This window comes from Eretmochelys imbricata, chromosome 2, assembly GCF_965152235.1.
Source record: "Eretmochelys imbricata isolate rEreImb1 chromosome 2, rEreImb1.hap1, whole genome shotgun sequence".
Classification (NCBI taxonomy): domain Eukaryota; kingdom Metazoa; phylum Chordata; order Testudines; family Cheloniidae; genus Eretmochelys; species Eretmochelys imbricata.
Window position 1 is genome coordinate 232431443 of NC_135573.1, and position 18498 is coordinate 232449940.

General features: G+C 40.1%; 1 protein-coding gene across 8 annotated transcripts in view; it reads left to right on the top strand.

Annotated features, from left to right (window-relative positions):
- The window catches only part of MLLT10 (MLLT10 histone lysine methyltransferase DOT1L cofactor), a 221131-nt gene that overhangs the window by 117430 nt on the left and 85203 nt on the right, over positions 1-18498 (top strand). For all 8 annotated transcript variants that reach the window (XM_077808198.1, XM_077808197.1, XM_077808199.1 and 5 more), the window contains 2 exons: positions 8147-8402; positions 12105-12674. In XM_077808198.1, coding sequence (XP_077664324.1) covers positions 8147-8402; positions 12105-12674 — 826 coding nt within the window. The remainder of the gene's footprint in view (positions 1-8146; positions 8403-12104; positions 12675-18498) is intronic.

The following is an 18498-nucleotide window of genomic DNA, read 5'->3' on the forward strand; positions in this document are numbered from 1 at the left end:
AAGAATTGGAGGTAATTGGGTGAAGGCAGGACAGGGAGGAAGCCGAAGTAAAACATAATGTCACTGCTCAAAATCTTCATTAATGCAGAGATAAGGTTGACCGGCAGTGCCTCGAACCCTTTCAGAATGTCAAATGCACTTATACTTAAGCCTCTAAACACAGATAATATAAAGTTAAGCTGGAAAATACAGTTAAGGTAATAGTGTCCACAGCCCTTCCCTCTACAGAACTTTAACTCTGTCCCCCTTTGTAGTTGGCAATTGGTAGTGGAAGAAAACCAAACCTGACCAATCCCTTTAAAAAATCTGCCATTTTCTGTGTTGTGTTCAATGTAAGGGTATACTATTGTTCTTCTTCAAACACTCCTGCTAACACTCTCAGTGCTAGATGTTTCCCATAGCACTTTATTTCCTGGTTTTAGTGGTTTATGCACATTCAGCGTTCTGGAAAAATATGAGGTTCACTGCTAGTCAAGTGTAACAAAGTTTTGGATAGTCCTTTTCCCTTGTATTTTGAGGAAGTGATGATAGTAAGAGGGTATGGCTGAGGGAAACCTGTAGGGAGAGGGAGGATTGACGGGTCTTCCTCACCACCACTCAGCTACCAGGTCTCTTCTCCCCCTGTTCCCTACATGGCCCAAGTACGGTTGGAGGGGTTATCGGAAGGGAAGAAAGAGGCAATTGGGCTGTGAGGGTATAGCTACTAAGTGGAGGCAGAGGTGAATGCCATGCTCCTTAATCTACTTTGAGGGCTAGTGTAGGATGAAGGGCTCCTGTACCTTAGGAGGATTGCAGAGATATGAAGTGGTCCATTCATCCCAAAGGCTGTGCTCTTCCCCCTTTCCCAAAGTCTGTCTGAAACCCTGCTGTGGTACTCCAATTTTCGAGACCATTTCCCTGTGCATGTGGGATTTAGAGTACTTTGATTGTAAAAAATAGCTTTGTATTGGAGGAGCTGTATCTGAGGAACTCGTTGACCAGTGACCCCAAATGCACACTACTTGCTCTGTGCCCTGGCGTAGCACTTTTCAACACAATCCGAGTATCTCCATAGATTTTAAAGCACTTTGAAATATTCACTCTTAAACAAAAGGCTCTTCTTTCAGGGCAAAACTTCCAAAAGTGGAGCCCCTGTGCAGCCCCTCACGCAAAGCAGATTGTGGGCAGAGAATGGTAGAGTGCACAGCAGACATTCTCAGAAATCTGTTGAGGGCAGGACTCAAAATCACAGTTTTTGGGAGTTGCTCGTGTTTAATGGCTATGGCATGTTGCCCTGAGCTACCCAGCGACAGACAGCAGATGTGCCTGTAAACACACTTGCTCATTTCAGAGCAACATTCTTGCACTACATGTACAAATTGATGTCTCTCTCACCCAGGCTCAAGCCAATTTATAGACCTAAATTAAACTTAACTTTTTAAAAATTACTTCACCAAAGTGCTAGTATAGGTGTTGGATGCTAGCTGAGTTCAGACCTAATCAGGTGATACCAGTTTGGGTGGATCAGTGCAATATTTTGAGCCTACAGTACGTGCAAAAAATATAGGAACCCAGAAAATGTTACTGTCAGGTTCTTTATTTCAGGATGCTGGATCTTAGGAGCCCCTGGGTTAAATGGCCCCAAATTTGGCCCAGTAACCCTACTCTCAGACCCCTATTAAGCACAGCAATCTTCAAAACAATTTGAGTGTGCTTGTGAATTGTAGAGCATTTAGAAAAATCAACTGTTAAACAGTAAGCTTATCTCATCCTTAGGCAAGGTCAACACTAGAAACTTCTGCCAGTGTTGGTTACGTTGAGGTGGGGTGTTTTTTGGCAACATTTTTATATCAGCAAAAGCTTGACTGTGGACACAGTTACACTGGGGAAAAAGGTCTTTTTCTAATATATCTTAATTCGCTTAGGGGATTGGTATAAACTATATCAGCAGAAGCATTTTTTATATATAACTATACCTACCAACCTTTCTAGGCATATGTCTACACAGCAGTTAAACACTGTGTCTGGCCCGTGTCAGTCGACTTGGGCTTGTGGGACTCGGGCTGCAGGGCTGTAAAATTGCAGTGTAAATGTTCTGTCTTGCAGGATTTCCCAATATTTTACAGCTCCACAGCCTGGGCCCCGTGAGCTTGACTCAGCTGACACTGGCCAGCTGTGGATGCTTAATTGATGAGGGAATTCTGCACCAAAAAATTAAAAATTATGTGCACAATATTTTAAAATTCTGCAAATTTTATTTGTCAATAAATAAATGTGGCTCCAGCATAGCAGTGGGGAGCACATGCCACTGGCTGCATTGAGGTGGGAGATCACCCTGAAGACCCCACCTCCCCCAGTACAGGGACTCAGCAGTGAGGCTGGACCTGACCCTGATACAATGCAAGGGGTGGGCCTGCCCCAGAAACACCCCGGGGTCCTGGCCCTCTGCACCAGGTGTGGGTGGGCAGGCTGGCTCAGCCCAGGAGGATCCAAGTGTGGAGGGGCTTAGTGTGGATCCAGGTGTGGGGTGAGAGGTTTCTGTGTGGGGCAGTCTGGGTGCAGGTGGCTCAGTGGGAGATCTGGATGCACAGAGGGTATGAGGAGGTGGGACTTGGCGGGAGCGGTCTGGGGGGCTCAGTGGAGGGGTCCGGGTGCGGCTGGTTGGAGATCAGTGGGGTGGGGGTCTGGTTGTGGGGGGTTTGTTGGAGGGGTCCAGGTGTAGAGGGGTAGGGCTTGTCAGGGTGAGGGTTCGATGGGCCTGCTTAACGGGGGAGCCCCAGCTGCTGCCGAGGGGACGCTGCCTGCCGGGCTCCCACGATTCCCCTATACCCTTTTCTTCTCCATTCACCTCCCCCTGCCCTATTCCACCCCCCTTCCTTCCCTACTGCCTCTTCTCCCCACCCCCTCACTTCTCATTTCCCTGACCCCTCCTTACCCAGCCCCACTGCGGGCACTCACAGTTGCACAGAATAGAAAACAGGAAGGCTCCCAGCACACAAAAGGGGAGCATGACTGGCACTAGGACCCAGGAGGCGTTCAGCTGCAGAGTCAGCAGAGCTGAGACAGCTTCCTTCAGCGGGGCAGCTCTGCGCTTGTACAACCAGGGGGGCAGTGGCATGTAACCCCGTGTACCCACCCCCCCCCAATGCCTCAGCTCTGTTTGGAGGGGGCAATCCCCCGTCTCAAAAACTGTGCCCATGATCTACCTCCCCTCCCCCTGCGCAGCTTCCCCCATTTTCTGCAGGGAAACACAGGAAATCTGCAGAAGGGCATTTTCTGCAAGCACACAGTCACACAGAATCCCCCCAAGAGCAGTTGTCCATGCTTAAAATGCTATAGAGGCACAGCTGTGTTGCTGTAGCACCTCAGTGCATATACAGCCTATGCTGCTGGGAAGGATTCTCCCATCGGACGTAGGTAATCCATCTCCCATGGACCTAACGCTGTCTACACAGGGACTTGGTTTTGCTTAACTACGCTGCACAGGGGTGTGGATTTTTCATATCCCTGAGTGACGTAGTTATGCTAACCTAATTTTTAGTGTAGACTGGGCCTTAGTGTAGATAAGATCTTAACTATTGTGGTGTTGCCTCCACATTGTAATAATCAATATCAGATTGTAATGAGTGTAAATCAAGAGGTGAATGTGTAATGGCCAGGAAATAGATTTTCAAAAAGAAGTTAAGAATAAAACTGGAAAATTAAAAGTATAAAAGCAAAGATAAAAGATAAGCAAGGTTTAAGACAAAATAAATCTAGAAATAAGCAGAGTGAAAAATTAATAGGCAAGAATTAAAACAAAAACCAGAAAATAGGCCAGTGTAGGAAATGAAAGTAAGTAAAATAAATGAAGGGTTAAAACAGTTGTAAAAATAAGGAGGCAGTGGCTGAAAACTTTTAAATACAGAAGCTTTTTTTAAAAAGAAATTGTATTGGCAAGAGTTATTAATAAAGTTATTGTTGTGCTGTACCAAGCATGTATGGACACATGGACTTTGACCTAAAGAGTTAAACATCTTTAAACAAACAAACAAAAAAACTACCAACCCTGTACCTACTGCCTTTCATCCCAACATCTCTTACCCACCCCTCAAACAAAACAAAACAAAAACCCATCAAACCCAGTTTGTAAAATTACTGGAATAAAAATTTGTCCCTGCCATTACCATGATCGCTTTGCCTGTTTCACTGGATCTCTTTCTCACACCCTTTGTCTATTTTTTGTCCTTTTTAATTAGCAGTAAGCATGTTGGATCTGGGTCTATGTCTTTGGGCATTTCTTCACAGCATAGTTAGGTCTAGTTATAACTTGAATGTTATCCATAACTCGATTCCCATCCACCCACAAAATTCTGTAGCTAGAGTTAAGTGGTGCTTTAAGATCCAGCTAGCTAGCCTGTGGGGGTGGGGTGGATGGAATCTCCAGTGATGCAGATGCTTTGTAATGCAGTAGGGATGCAGTATCTCAAGTTACAACATCTCGTCAGCAGCTAATCAAATCACTCTGTAGCTCGAGTGTTATTTTGAAGTTTGGTTGGAAGTTTGGTTTGAAGTTTGGTAGCTTCTCACTCAAGCTAGGTTAACTCGAGGTGCAGTAACTCGAGTGCACTATTTCAAGCCAACTGTGACAGTGAAGACAAGACCCATGTGTTTGTCCAGCACAATGGGAATCCCATTCTCTTTGTGGCATTTGGGTGCTGCCTAATAGAAATAATAAGTATTACAGTTCGGAGCAGCTGTGGCTAAACAAGTATTTGTCGAGTGGGGTAGAGTCATTACAGATGAATGCTGTCTGTCATAACTATATGTATGTGCTACCTTCTTTTGCTAGCATTGTGCTAGTTCTGTGCTGCCATCCAGTGTAGTTCTGACATTCTTTATGGTGACTCATTCATTTGTTAGTTATGCATGTTTATTTCTCTCTCTACTAGATGACCTCCTGAGGTGTCTTCCAACCATAATCTTCTATGATTCCATACTATTCAGAAAATCCTAAATGAAATTTTTCTGCAGCTCTGAACTAAGCCATGTTAGCAGTTTTGGAGAGCCCCACTTTGCCTACCTTTATTTAAAGTAATTAACCAGACTGGCATAAATTTAACTCCCATTCTTCTCTCCCAGAAAGAATATCATCAGTTAAAACTTGTTGGCTCTTTTGATTGGGATATATGCATAGTTTTTAATACAATTGGTTGCTTTGCAGATCTATTCCTGTGACGTTGCAATTTGCATGTTAGCATTGCGTTTCACTTAATAGTGTTGCATAGTGGTTTTTTTTTAAGTTTATTGTACTACATATTATGGCTGTTTATTTGCTACAGTGACAAAAGAACAACAGCAAGCTTTGAGTGCATAGCTTTTTTCATATTTTGCTGCTTTTTCTGAGTCTAGCTAACATGAAGACAATATGATTTCTAGAATTTCAGACTTTAGGGGGATCAGAATATTACATAATATGTATGCTTAGAGTTGGAATGGAGCAAAGTAGCAGCTTTAAACTTCCGGGTGACTATAGTTTCTTTTCCATTTAGTGGCACTGAGGAACTGACCAAACCTAATTTGATCCTCTAAGTGGGAGTTCATATTATGTTTCCATTTACAGTACCCTTGCCCGGTTTCCTCTCCCTCCCCCACTTGACACATGAGTGAAGAGTACCAATGTGTTTTCTTTACATGGCTTTTGACCTGTACTAGGTCGTATAGGTCACATGTGAGTGGGATGGAGAGCTTCAGGACCAGCCCAAGCTAATGGAAAAATGATTGAAAAATGAGCTGGGGTGGTTTCCCAATTGACCTGCCCAGCATGCAAACGGTTCATGTTTCCAAAGTAAGCCATGGAGTTTAATCAGCTTGAATCCTATTGGTCTATGCAAACGGGATTTCATTTCTTACTAAAATGACTTTGAGAGTCAGTTGGTAAACTTGTAGGTAGTAATTTAAAAAAGTAGTGCTCTGCTCTGTGCCATGGTTTACATTGTTTGCACTGAACTGTGAAAACTTCAAAAAAATACAGTTAGAATGAAACAAATTAACATGGGAATATATTGCTTCTGAAAAGGGTAGTTTTCTAAAATAAAAAAAATATTTCTGAATGCTAATAACCTACTGATTGAAAGGTGGGCCCATTTTGCTCAGTACAGCTTCCTGAAATCTCACATTTTGAGTAGCATACCCCAACTTGTAAAATCTGAAATGTATTGAAACAGCAGATAATTTTATTATAATTAACTTTTTTTGAGTTTCTGTCTGGTGGTAGTTGTATTAGTGAAAAGTGAGATAATTTTTCATGTCAGTTATATCAAAGCACAATGTGAAAGATAATAAAATAATGTTTATAGTACTATTGACCCAATTCAGGAAAGCATCCTTTCATAGAATAGTTTTAATGGGATTTAAGCAGCACATGTGTAAATGTTTTTTTTAGTAGGGATAGATGTAAAGACATTTTAGTGCTGTCCTCAGTCTCAGAGCCTGAATAATGATTAAAGAATCAGAAAGAAAAATGTACTGTTTAATACTGATATAAAATATTTAAACAAAGATCTGTTAGTTTAACCGGTATTTAACATTTAGGAGGTTTTCTACCAATCAGAATGCAAATTAGTGTTTTGTGTAATTATATGTCTGCTCAGTTTAGTAAAATATAACTGCTGAATAATGTCACTCCTTTTCCTCATATTTTTTTCCATAGCATATTAAATCCTTCATCTTTATTAATTTCTAAAGACTTTATGGAGTTATTTAATATCATTATATTTGTATTTTTTTCATTTTAGCATACATAAATTATACATACAATACATACAATACATACAATACAATAAATTATACATACATTTTAGCATACATAAATTATATCATCACAAAAAAGCTTTTTTTAAAATATCACTACCAGCAAAAGGCCTCACAATACCTTAATAAAATAATACATACAATATTAACTAATTCATAGAAATACCAGAGAAACTCAACATATTTATAGATATTGAATGGGAGCTTTGCCATTGATTTCAATGGGGTCAGAATTTCACTCAGTTATCAAAATTGTTATAATTGACTACTATTCTAACATTTTTGCCAAAAATCACACAGCCAAGCTTATATAGTTTAATCATGTTATATTAACAATCCAACAATTTCTTCAAAGTAACTTCTACATCTGAATAATCATTACATAAACACTCCGAATTTTGCCTAATAAGCATTTCTCCCAAACTCTTATTTATTTCTTATAAAAACTAAGAATAGACCAGAAAATGTGTGATTTTGACAATCAGTTTAAATTCATATCTTAAAGTTACCAAAAAAATTAAATGACATCTTCTATTAACTTGTATGAAAAAACTGTGTGCATGTGTGTTTAATGTAATATTATTGTAGTATGTGTATCTATTAATATAAAACTATAAAATATAAATAACTTTTTTCAAAGTATTTCAAATCTCCCTTTTAATGTGATAGAATTCTTGTTACGCATTTGCAGTTGAAAATAGTCTTGGCATTCTGGAAAGTAATCCAGAGACTCCCATCCAACCCCAAAATATAAACATTTTCTGTATCATTAAGCTGTTTTTTAGACCCATTCTTTCGAAGACTTACACTTATGTTTAACTTCATACACTTTGAGCAATCCCGCTGAGTACAGTGGGACTACTAACTGTGTGAAATTAAGTATGTATGCAATCTGCAGGATTGGTGCCATAATCATAAAACTGTAGGTTTTCTGATTATACAGTATGTTTCACGAGCTTGCTAAAGTTTCGGGAGAAATTGCCATTATTTTGATAAGTAGAGCTAGTAGTGTTACTATTTGCGTTTTGATAAATATAGTGGATATGTCAGCATTTCCACTAATTGCTGCAATCTGATTGCTAACTGAACTGACAGCTGGCACTATATCTGATCAGAAAAATTACATATTAGTAACTGACTTTCTGTTCTTTGTTTTTATGGTGCTATCATAACATAAGATTAAACGTTTCAAAAAATTCTTTAAAAAGTATGCTACTAACTTGTGAAACTAAAAAGAATGTTAATGTTTTCTTTAATGTTAGGTTACTCAAATGTTTCTCTCTCTTCCACTAACTTTTTTTATTGGTTGATGTACAGTTTTTTTGTGGTCTAACTCTCTCCTTTTTAACTTATTTTCTCTTAATCGAAATGTTAGACTTACACAAGCACTAGCAACAATTCTATGCCAGGCTCCTTGAAGCGGTTGGAAGATACCACAGCTCGATTTACAAATGCAAATTTCCAGGAAGTCTCTGCACATACTACAAGTGGAAAAGATGCTTCAGAGGCTAGAGGGTCAGAGAGCAAAGGGAAGAAATCTGCAGGTCACAGCTCAGGTCAGAGGGGAAGAAAGCCTGGTGGTGGAAGAAATCCAGGAACAACCGTGTCAGCTGCTAGTCCTTTTCAGCCAGGTATTAATAATAGCAATAATACTGTTTCCATGATGACCTACGAGTAAACAGGTAGATAGAAATCTTCCATACTTACATTTAAAAAATCATTTACCCATCATCCAGAATAATGATAGGAAAGTTTGGTTATTTGAAATCATTAAATGCTTGTTACATCTTTTGCTGATTACTTTGTTTTCAGAAAAAGAGATACCTGTCTCTTTTATGTATGCCATGTGTATGTTCTGTTTTTACAGGAAAAGACAGTTTATGCCCATTTAAGTTTAGTTTTCACTTGACATTTCTGTTTTTGGCAATTTGTAAAACTGCTGGCAGATTTGCTCAATGCTGAAATTTGGCATATAAGGTCTGAGTATAGGAGGCATTTAAAAAACCCCACTCATCTTTAATAATACTAATTTTACATTGCTGAGTGTAAAAATAAATCTGAACAAACTTCTGTTTGTATTTTATGTACCTTAAAAACATGTATAATTTGTGTCCGAAATGATTATTTTCAAGATAGACTGAAACTTGTCTTATGAAGCTTTTTTTGAGTCCACAACATGCCTTCAAAAATATAAATACACATTTTAATTTTTACATCATTCAAATCTATTGGGTATATAATGTTTTTGGGGATGTATGTATATTATACATATTTTGGTGATTTTTGTATATTTCTGACATTCTAAAATAGCTTTCTAGAGCCATTACTGGTATCTTTAAAATAGCAGCACCAAAAACCCGCCCCTTTCCCCTCACCCCAAAAAACCCCAACCAAAAACACATGCACTATTTCTGGTCTGTCTGGAGGATAGTTTGTGGTGGCCAGGTAGAATAATAAGAATCCATAATAGTTTTTACATTTTTTATTAATAAAAATTTGTTATACAAATCTGTTAATCTGTGGGGTGTAAACCCACAAATCCTGCATTTTAAAGACGAATTATGTTCATTCTGAAACTTCCAGTGTTGTGAATATCAGGATGATGACCCTGGAATATGGATTTTACATTTTATTTAATGTTTGTTTTTAACTGGTTGTTATTGTGTGCACGCGTGTGTAGTGTATCATTTGCAGATTGCTTTGAGGGGGTGTTTTATTTACATTCTTGAATAAGACTTCAAAAATTGATTATTGGAATCTTATATTGAAAGAGATCATTTCTTACTTAAAGAAGATGATAGTTGAGAACTTTTATTATGCACATGAAAATTATTATTTTTTTAAATTTGCTTATTTTGTGCAGTTTATTTAAAAACAGCATACAAGTTCAGTCCATAAGATCATATCTTTTGAAGGAGTCATTTTGGATTTAAATGATCTCCCCTGCTTTTCGAGTCAAAACTGGGCCCAACAAATTTTGTCTTGAGAGCAAACAGTAAAGATGCATCAAATGACTGTTTTGACTGAGACATTTTTAAGATGTTGGGAGTCTGTTCTGCCATGAGATGCCCTTGTGTCTCACTAATGTTAATGAGAGTTCTTTCTGCTTGTTCCCAACATGTGGTAATTTTTACACATATATAACTCTAGTACTAAACAAATTAAAAAAGGGGAAGCTTTCTTTCAAACAAAAGTGCTGTAAAAGTATGTATTAAAATACAGCCTTTGTTTTGAAAAAATTTGTTGGGAAACCATTGTAACTTATACTACCTCTGTGAAACCTGCGAGTTCCCTTTACATTCTTGTGGAAGTGTATACTAAGTGTTTGAAAACAGGTCAATGCAAATGTTCTTTTGTAACTAAGACTCTTTTCCTAATGGCAAAATTAGGGATGGATTTGCAACCCTTTTCAGACTTGTCCTTGATACCTGTGGGTAGTCTTATTGGAGCCAGTAGGGCTGCTTGCATGACTACCGTTTGCAGGATTGAATTCTTAATTGCAAATCTTCTGGGTAGTCATTCCTCCCATATGCTTATACTTTTTTAAACAATGTCTTCAGTTTGCATTCTGCATGCTAAAATAATCCAAACACTATCAATTCTTTGTATTGAAGTATCAGAAAGTATAAGTAATGTTTTGTTTAGATTTTCATTGTATTATGTCTTAAAAATCACAGAGCCCAAGACAGTGAAAGAAAAATAGATGCCAAGAAGGGCAATAGAGTGCTGTTAAACAGAGAGAGTTTAAAGCATTATTTCCCGCTAGTCAAGCTAGTCGATGTTTAGTGTTTAAGGTACCATATTGGTTAGGAATACTAGTTGTTCCTGAAGTGCTCTGTAGTTTAAAAGTATTTAATGCATCAGTGTGCTATTTATACCAGCTGTAAAAACAAAAGTATAGAAGAAAGACAGATGGTGATGGGTCAGGATTGATGATGGAAAACCTCTTTATGTAGATGCTAATGGAGTAGCAAAATTGCAGTTGTCTTAAAATCACTGATGTAATGTAAATTATGTATTTTAAACAGATTATTAATCTGTGTTTACTATAATGGAGTAATAACATTAAAATATGACTTTTGTTGATAAAGAGCTTTTACCAGTTTCCCAAAATGTAATTTGTGACTTTCTCTATACACACTTTGTGTAGAGTCAAAGGAATTCTAAATGTATTCTTAAAAGAACACTGACATGCAGATAATTATGCCCCATAGGTTTTGAAAAAAATTGACTAACTTTAAAAAAATCTAAAGAAATACTTACTGAATTTCAGTGAAAACACACTTGTATTTGGACTTCTTAAGCATTCCTCTGTATAGTTGCAACCCAGTAATTTCAGTATTGTGCTAGTGCACAAGAAGTAGAAAGTGAGGGGGCATGATTCTCAATTGCATAAAGGCCTTTTTATGGTGTTCCTAAAGTATGAAAGGGCTTAAAGTGCTCCCTTATACATCTGCCTGAAAAATACCCCTTGTGAAGAGGACCTCCATAGCCAGTGTAGGACTGGGTGCAAGTGCTGTACACATAGCCCTACTTCAGAACCCTGGCATAGGGGGCATGTCAAGGACAGAGTGTAGGCATGTTGGGTATGTGGCTGGTGTACACTGTGCCATAGGTCTTCTTTATATCTTGGGGGACATATAAAGCAGAAGGTAAGTTAGAGCAATGTGCTTTAACTTACACCAGAGCCCAGAATGATCCTAGAATATAGGGGTCATTAGAGGGGGCTTATAAGCCACTTTTGTCCATCTTTTCCACTCACTTTCTCCTTCCCTCTCCATCCCCGTCCCAAGCGCAGGATTGAGGTGACTAAGAATCAGACCCAACTGAGTGAAAAACTAAGAATCAAACACAGTAGAAATAATGAAACCAAATTAAATGTTTTAAAAATTACATTACAAATTTAGGGCTTGTCTATACAAACAGATTGTAGCAAGCTAGGGTATAAATCTATCTTGCACTAGACTGCCACGCAATCATTACCTGTGTGGACTCTGGTTCTGCACAATAGAAATTTTGTAGCGCACTCCATCTACTCCTGTTTGAAAGTGGAGTAGATTAAAGTGCACCAGGGAAGTCTTAGTGTGCAGAAGCAGGGTCTACACAAACAGTTAGTGCACAGCTGTCTAATACAAGGTAAAGATATACCTCTCTTGCCACAGACCAACTGTTCACATAGCTTTACCACTTTAGGGCTTGTCTGTGTTTCAAAAGGGACCTAGAATATCCAGCTTCTTGAACAGTTTTAATAGTGATAGGAGCATTTTATTTTTAAAAAAACAAAAGTAATCATAATTAAAAAATTAAACCCTTGTCTTTCCTTCTTTCTACAGGCAGTTTTTTGGGGACTCCTGGCAGTGTAAAATCATCTTCTGGAAGTTCAGTTCAATCTCCCCAGGATTTTTTGAGTTTTACCGAATCGGATCTGCGTAATGACAGTTACACTCATGCCCAACAAACTTTGTCAACCAAAGATGTACATAAAGGAGAGATGGGAAACCAGGAAGGGAGTGTGAATTGTTTTAGTTCCTTAATTGTTCTCCCTTCAACCTCAGCTGTTGTTTCCCAGTCTAAAAACTTTGACAGCTCACCTGGAGACTTAGGTAATACAAGCCTTACTTCAACAGGATACAAGCGAGTCCAAACTTCTGGGATAGAAGAAGAGACTGTAACAGAAAAGAAACGGAAAGGAAATAAACAAAATAAACATGGGCCTGGTAGGCCCAAAGGGAATAAAAGTCAGGAGAGTATTTCCCATCTGTCAGTTTCTTCTGCTTCTCCAACGTCATCTGTGGCATCTGCTGCAGGAAGTGCAACAAGCTCTAGCCTTCAGAAGTCCCCAACATTGCTCAGGAATGGAAGTTTACAAAGTCTTAGTGTTGGATCATCTCCAGTTGGTTCAGGTAGGTGTTTAAAATTTGTTGTTTCATATGTTAGAAGATGCATGGCTTCATTTTAGAAAGTCTCAATTCTGAGTATACTTTCAGAAATGTAAAGTAGCATTTTACTTTAAGTATCTTTAATGTTTCTTTTAAAAAAAAGAATTGATAAGCAGATAATGACCTTGGTAAGACTAACTTTTTGCCATATGTGTAGGTGCATATAACCCTTAAACAGCTACAGTAGATTGATCTGACTGTATCCAGTATTGGCCTAACCGCCGAAGCTGCAGAAACAATGAAATGTATAACGTGTTGTTTTGAAATGATATAGTAGAAGATTTAACTACAGTAAATGATATTTTTGCAGATTACAGAATTCTGTGTTCTATTACACATACAAAACAAAACCAATATTAAAATATATTCAGCATCCTCTGTAGCTGACAGACTGCACTCAGTTTCAGTCCACCTGGACAAAAGTTTTGAAATTTGTTTATGGAAAGGTACTAGTTTGAAAAAAAACATTTAACAAGTCCTTCATCATAACCTGGGCTCAATGTGCCTGACTGACCATCTCTTTCTCCAATATCCCTCTGAGGCAATTGAGTTTGACGGGGTTGTCCTTCCTCTGTGTTCCAAGGTTGTGTGTGAATTGGGTCAGGATAAGGCTTTTCTTCTCGAGTCTATGGAGCAGCCTTACAAGCTGTTGTGCTCACCACAGTTGTTCTGTTGTCTTCAAGGCTCCTTACAAGGCCTTTTTGTTTGGATCACTACATTTAATCACTTGGCATCTCTTTTGCACCAGCTATTAATTTTGCCCTTTTTTATTTTGGAATATTTTCTTTTGGTTTCATTGTTGTGGCTTGGTGTCTGTGTTGTTGGATACAGTTTTACATATTTTTAATTATAAATTTGCACAGACTTCAGATGCCTAGCAATGAATACTTCAGAAAATAGCTAAAGGAAAATTCCACCTTTTTTTTTTTTTAAATGAGACACATACCCCAAAAGTATAATTTTTCTTTAAAAAACAAATTGTAGTTCAGAAAAATGTCAAAATGTACTTTATGTAGGATGCTAGTTTCTTCTTAACAAGTTGGACGTCTTAGAAATTAGGATGAGAACACGTACTTCTGCATTGAAATTAATGGAAAAAGCTGAGACTCTGAAGATAAATATTTATCTAGGGGTTTTGTTTTCAGGCTAAATACTACTTTTAAAATTGTATTTTACTGTGTATTACTTTATTTTGTTGCTTGATGATGTCCAAGAACTTCAGAATTATGTCCCAGTCCTGCATCAAGTTCTGCTAGTGCAGACTTCTGCATCTGTGTGGAGTCCCATTGAAGTCAATCAGATTTTGCAATGGCATGGTACAGTAGTTCAGGTAGCAGATCCAGATGCGAGATCCTGGTTTTGGATAATCTTCATTTCCCACATCTTATCCTTGTCCCTATGTTCTTCTTTTTCAGCATAGTACTCTTAGTGTAAATCTACACTGTAGCCCTGGGTGAAATTTTTGCCTCAGGTAGACATGTGTGTGCTAACTTTGATCAAGCTACTCACCCAAACACTCCTTCTCCTGGACTGCCAGCTCGGTGCTGGGTATCTCAAAGGCCCGGCAGATAATCTCACTCCATGTGTCCAACTATATAGAAACTGTAAAGTATCTACTAAAAATAACGCCAAATAACTGTACATACCTAAACATGTCACTGTTTGAAAGTCCATTGTGTTAAGTCTCCTAATTCTATCAGTTGAAAAGCTGAGGAGCTTTCCTTTGCAGATAGGATGCTCCTGTTCATAATTCCGCAAAGTTTCAGGTAGCTGATTCAATGAGCAAAGGGCAGATAAGGTAGTCAAAAGATGTGTGAGGCCCAGTTTCATCATATGGCAGTCACCATCACATACATGATGTGGATATATATAAATGATCTCTTGCCCAAAATCTACATTCAGAGTCTTATTGCTTCTGTTGATTTCTGTGAAAAATAAGGTCTTCAAGTGGTTGCACATGTACATTCCACTGTGGGTGTGCGTGCACCTCGTTCACAGTTGTTGGGAGATTTTTCTCAAAGTGGTACCCATCTGGGCAGTGTGAGTGCTCTGTGGTGCCTCACACCGCTGCATGCAGGCATAAAGGGCCACACTGCCCTTGACCCTGCTTAGTTTCTTCCTACTGCCAGTGACAGTTGTTAGAGATGTGATCTTTGTTTCTTCACATCTTCCTCCCTTAGTGTATACTGATAGCATTAGTTTGTAGTCTTGTATAGTATATCTGTAAATAATTAGTTACAGGATTAAGTTTAGAATACTGTCTTTTTTAGGGTAGCGTCACTGGTGCCTGGTTGGGTACCAGAATGATGCCCCATTTTCCGGGCTTCAGGGCCTGTCATTTATGTAACAGATCTATGCCAATGAGTGACCCAGACCCCAGCTGCCGTAAGTGTCAGGGAGAGGTGAATGGAAGTGATAAATGTCATATTTGCAGAGGGTTCAAACCCCATTGGAAAAGGATAGGACTGCCATACTCAAATACCTGCTCATGGAGTCTGTATTTCATCCACCGTTGGAACCCTCCTACTCAGAACAGATACTGAGCACATCTAAGTCTGTTAGAAGTGCTCCTCCTGTTCTAACAGAGTCTTCAGGCAGATCTGCATTACTGGTGCCTAAGAAAAGACTGTGTAAGTCTCCTAAGGACTCTGTACTGAGACCCTCGGAGAGGAAGGCATTGAGTGTTCACAGGGACTCAAGTATCAGAGGGGTAGCCATGTTAGTCTGTATCTACAAAAACAACGAGGAGTCCGGTGGCACCTTAAAGACTAACAGATTTATTTGGGCATAAGCTTTCGTAGGTTAAAAAACCACTTCTTCAGATGCATGGAGTGAAAATTACAGATCCAGGCATAGATATACTGGCAAATGAAGAGGAGGGAGTTACCTTACAAGTGGAGAACCAGTGATAACCAGGCCAATTCAGTCAAGGTGGATGTGGAGGTGTCAATACCAAGAGAGGGAAAATTGCTTTTGTAGTGAGCCAGCCACTCCCAGTCCCTATTCAGGCCCAAATTAATGGTGTTAAGTTTTCAAATAAATTGTAGCTCTGCAGTTTCTCTTTTAAGTCTGTCTTTGAAGTTTTTTTGTTGAAGGATGGCTACTTTTAAATCTGTTATTGAATGTCCAGGGAGATTGAAGTGTTCTCCTACTGACTTTTGTATGTTACCATTCCTAATGTCTGATTTGTGTCCATTTATTTTTTTTACATAGAGACTTTCCAGTTTGGCCACTGTACACGGCAGAGGGGCATTGCTGGCACATGATGGCACATATCACATTAGTAGATGTGCAGGTGAATGAGCCCCTGATGATGTGGCTGGTGTGGTTGGGTCCTCTGATGGTGTCGCAAAAGTAGATACGGGGACAGAGTAGGCAATGGGGTTTGTTACAGAGATTGGTTCCTAGGTTAGTGTTTCTGTGGTGTGGTGTGTAGTTGCTGGTGAGTATTTGCTTCAGGCTGGGAGACTGTCTCTGTAAGCGAGGACTGGCCTGTCTCCCAAGGTCTGTGAGGGATCGTTTTCCAAGATAGGTTGTAAATCGTTGATGATGTACTGGAGAGGTTTTAGCTGGGGGCTCTACATGATGTCCAGCAGTGTTCTGTTATTTTCCTTGTTGGGCCTATCCTGTAGCTGGTGACTTCTGGGTACCTGTCTCGCTCTGTCAGTCTGTTTCCTCACTTCCCCAGGTGGGTATTGTAATTTTAAGAATTCTTGATAAAGATCTTGTAGGTGTTTGTCTCTGTCTGAGGGACTGGAGCAAATGTGGTTGTATCTTACAGCTTGGCTGTAGACAATGCATCATGTGATGTGTCTTGGATGGAAGCTGGAGGCAAGTAGGTAAGAATAGCGGTTAGTAGGTTTCCGGTATAGGGTGCTGTTTATGTGACCATCACTTATTTGCACTGTTGTGTCCAGGAAATGGATCTCTTGTGTGGACTTGTCCAGGCTGAGGTTGATGGTGGGGTGGAAATTGTTGAAATCCATGTGAAATTCTTCAAGGGCCTCCTTCCCGTTGGGCCATATGATGATGTCATCAATGTAGCGCAAGCAGAGGAGGGGCACTAGGGCCATGCAGGTACGTATAGCAGTGCCGCTGACTTGAAGGTATAGATTGTCCCCAAATCTGAAATGGCTGTGGGTGAGGACAAAGTCACAAAGCTCAGCCACCAGGTGTGCTGTGGCCGCATCAGGGATACTGTTCCTGACAACTTGTCGTCCATCCTCATGTGGAATATTGGTGTAAAGAGCTTCTACATCCATGGTGGCCAGGATGGTGTTTTCAGGAAGATCACCAATGCATTATAGTTTCCTCAGGAAGTTGGTGGTGTTTCGAAGATAGCTAGGAGTGCTGGTAGTGTAGGGTCTGAGGAGAGAGTCCAAATAGCCAGATAATCCTGCTATAAGAGTGCCAATGCCTGAGATGATGGGGCATCCAGGATTTCCAGGTTTATGGATCTCGGATAGCAGATAGAATACCCCTGGTCAGGGCTCTAGGGTTGTGTCTGTGTAGATTTGTTCCATGCTGCAGCAGGGAGTTTGTTGAGTAGATGGTGTAGTTTCTTTTGGTACTCCTCAGTGGAATCGGAGGATAGTGGCTTGTAGAATGTGGTATTAGAGAGTTGCCTGGCAGCCTCCTGTTCATAATCTGACCAGTCCATGATGACTACAGCACCTCCTTTGTCAGCCTCTTTGATTATAATGTCAGAGTTGTTTCTGAGGCTCTGGATGGCATTGCGTTCTGTACGGCTGAAGTTATGAGATAAGTGATTCTGTTTGTTCACAATTTCAGCCTGTGCATGTCTGCGGAAGTACTCTATGTAAAAGTCCAGTCTGTCACGAGGACAGTCCTTTTTTCACAAGGACTCAGAGGGGCGCTTACAAAAGTTGCATCCGCAAGATGTTCTGTGAGCCAGGAGGGATTGATGACTGCAGAACCCAGGAAGTGTCCATTGAGACCAATCCCCAAAGGATTGGCACACATCTTGGAACTGCATTCAGGAGCCCTTTCCGGTGCTGTAAACACCAAAGGTTTTCGAAACAGCCAAATCATTGCTTAATTTGGTGGTACCAACTTCTTCCATGATTCAAGAGTGTTGCATGTTACCTGTATTTGAACCTCGTGCTCCTGTGGTCCCAGGTTCAGCCCCAGAGCACCATTCGGTACCAGCCAGTTCTACTCTTGTGGTACCTCTGCATAGGATTGCAACTAGAGGCAAGCCAGTGATGATTTCACCAGTACCCAATTCTCCAGGTTCAGAACCTTTCTTCTTGGTACCAACGGGTTCAGTTCCCCCATGGTTGGAGAAAGTGGACTCCTTATCAGACTCGGAAATCAGATCCTTTGTGTCCTGACCTGAAGATGCCCAGAAACCCCAGTGCGGTGTCTGCCCTCCATGCTACAGTCCACAGGCTCAGCATTATAAGAATCAGTGACCTACCTGGAACTGGGTCCCACCTCTGTGCCAGTGGCTCTTCTGGACCCCTTGGGGCTTCCCACACATTCCAGATCCTCTTGTCCCTTCCCACGCTTCAGTGTCAGCCAAGGTCCAGGATCATCTGCAGGAAGGTCACAGTCTTTCCTCCCCTGGTATTGAAATTGGTAGTGCGCATGTGGAGCACAGTGCACGGAACTCTCTTGTAGATGAATTGGAGGATGGACATCCTCAACAACCTTTAACCTCTTCTTCGTTGTCTCCTGATGAGGCAGTAGTGGCTGAATGTACCTCTTCCCCTCCTGTTCATTTTAGAGCTCATCAGGACTTGTTGAGGAGAGTGGCTGCTGCTCT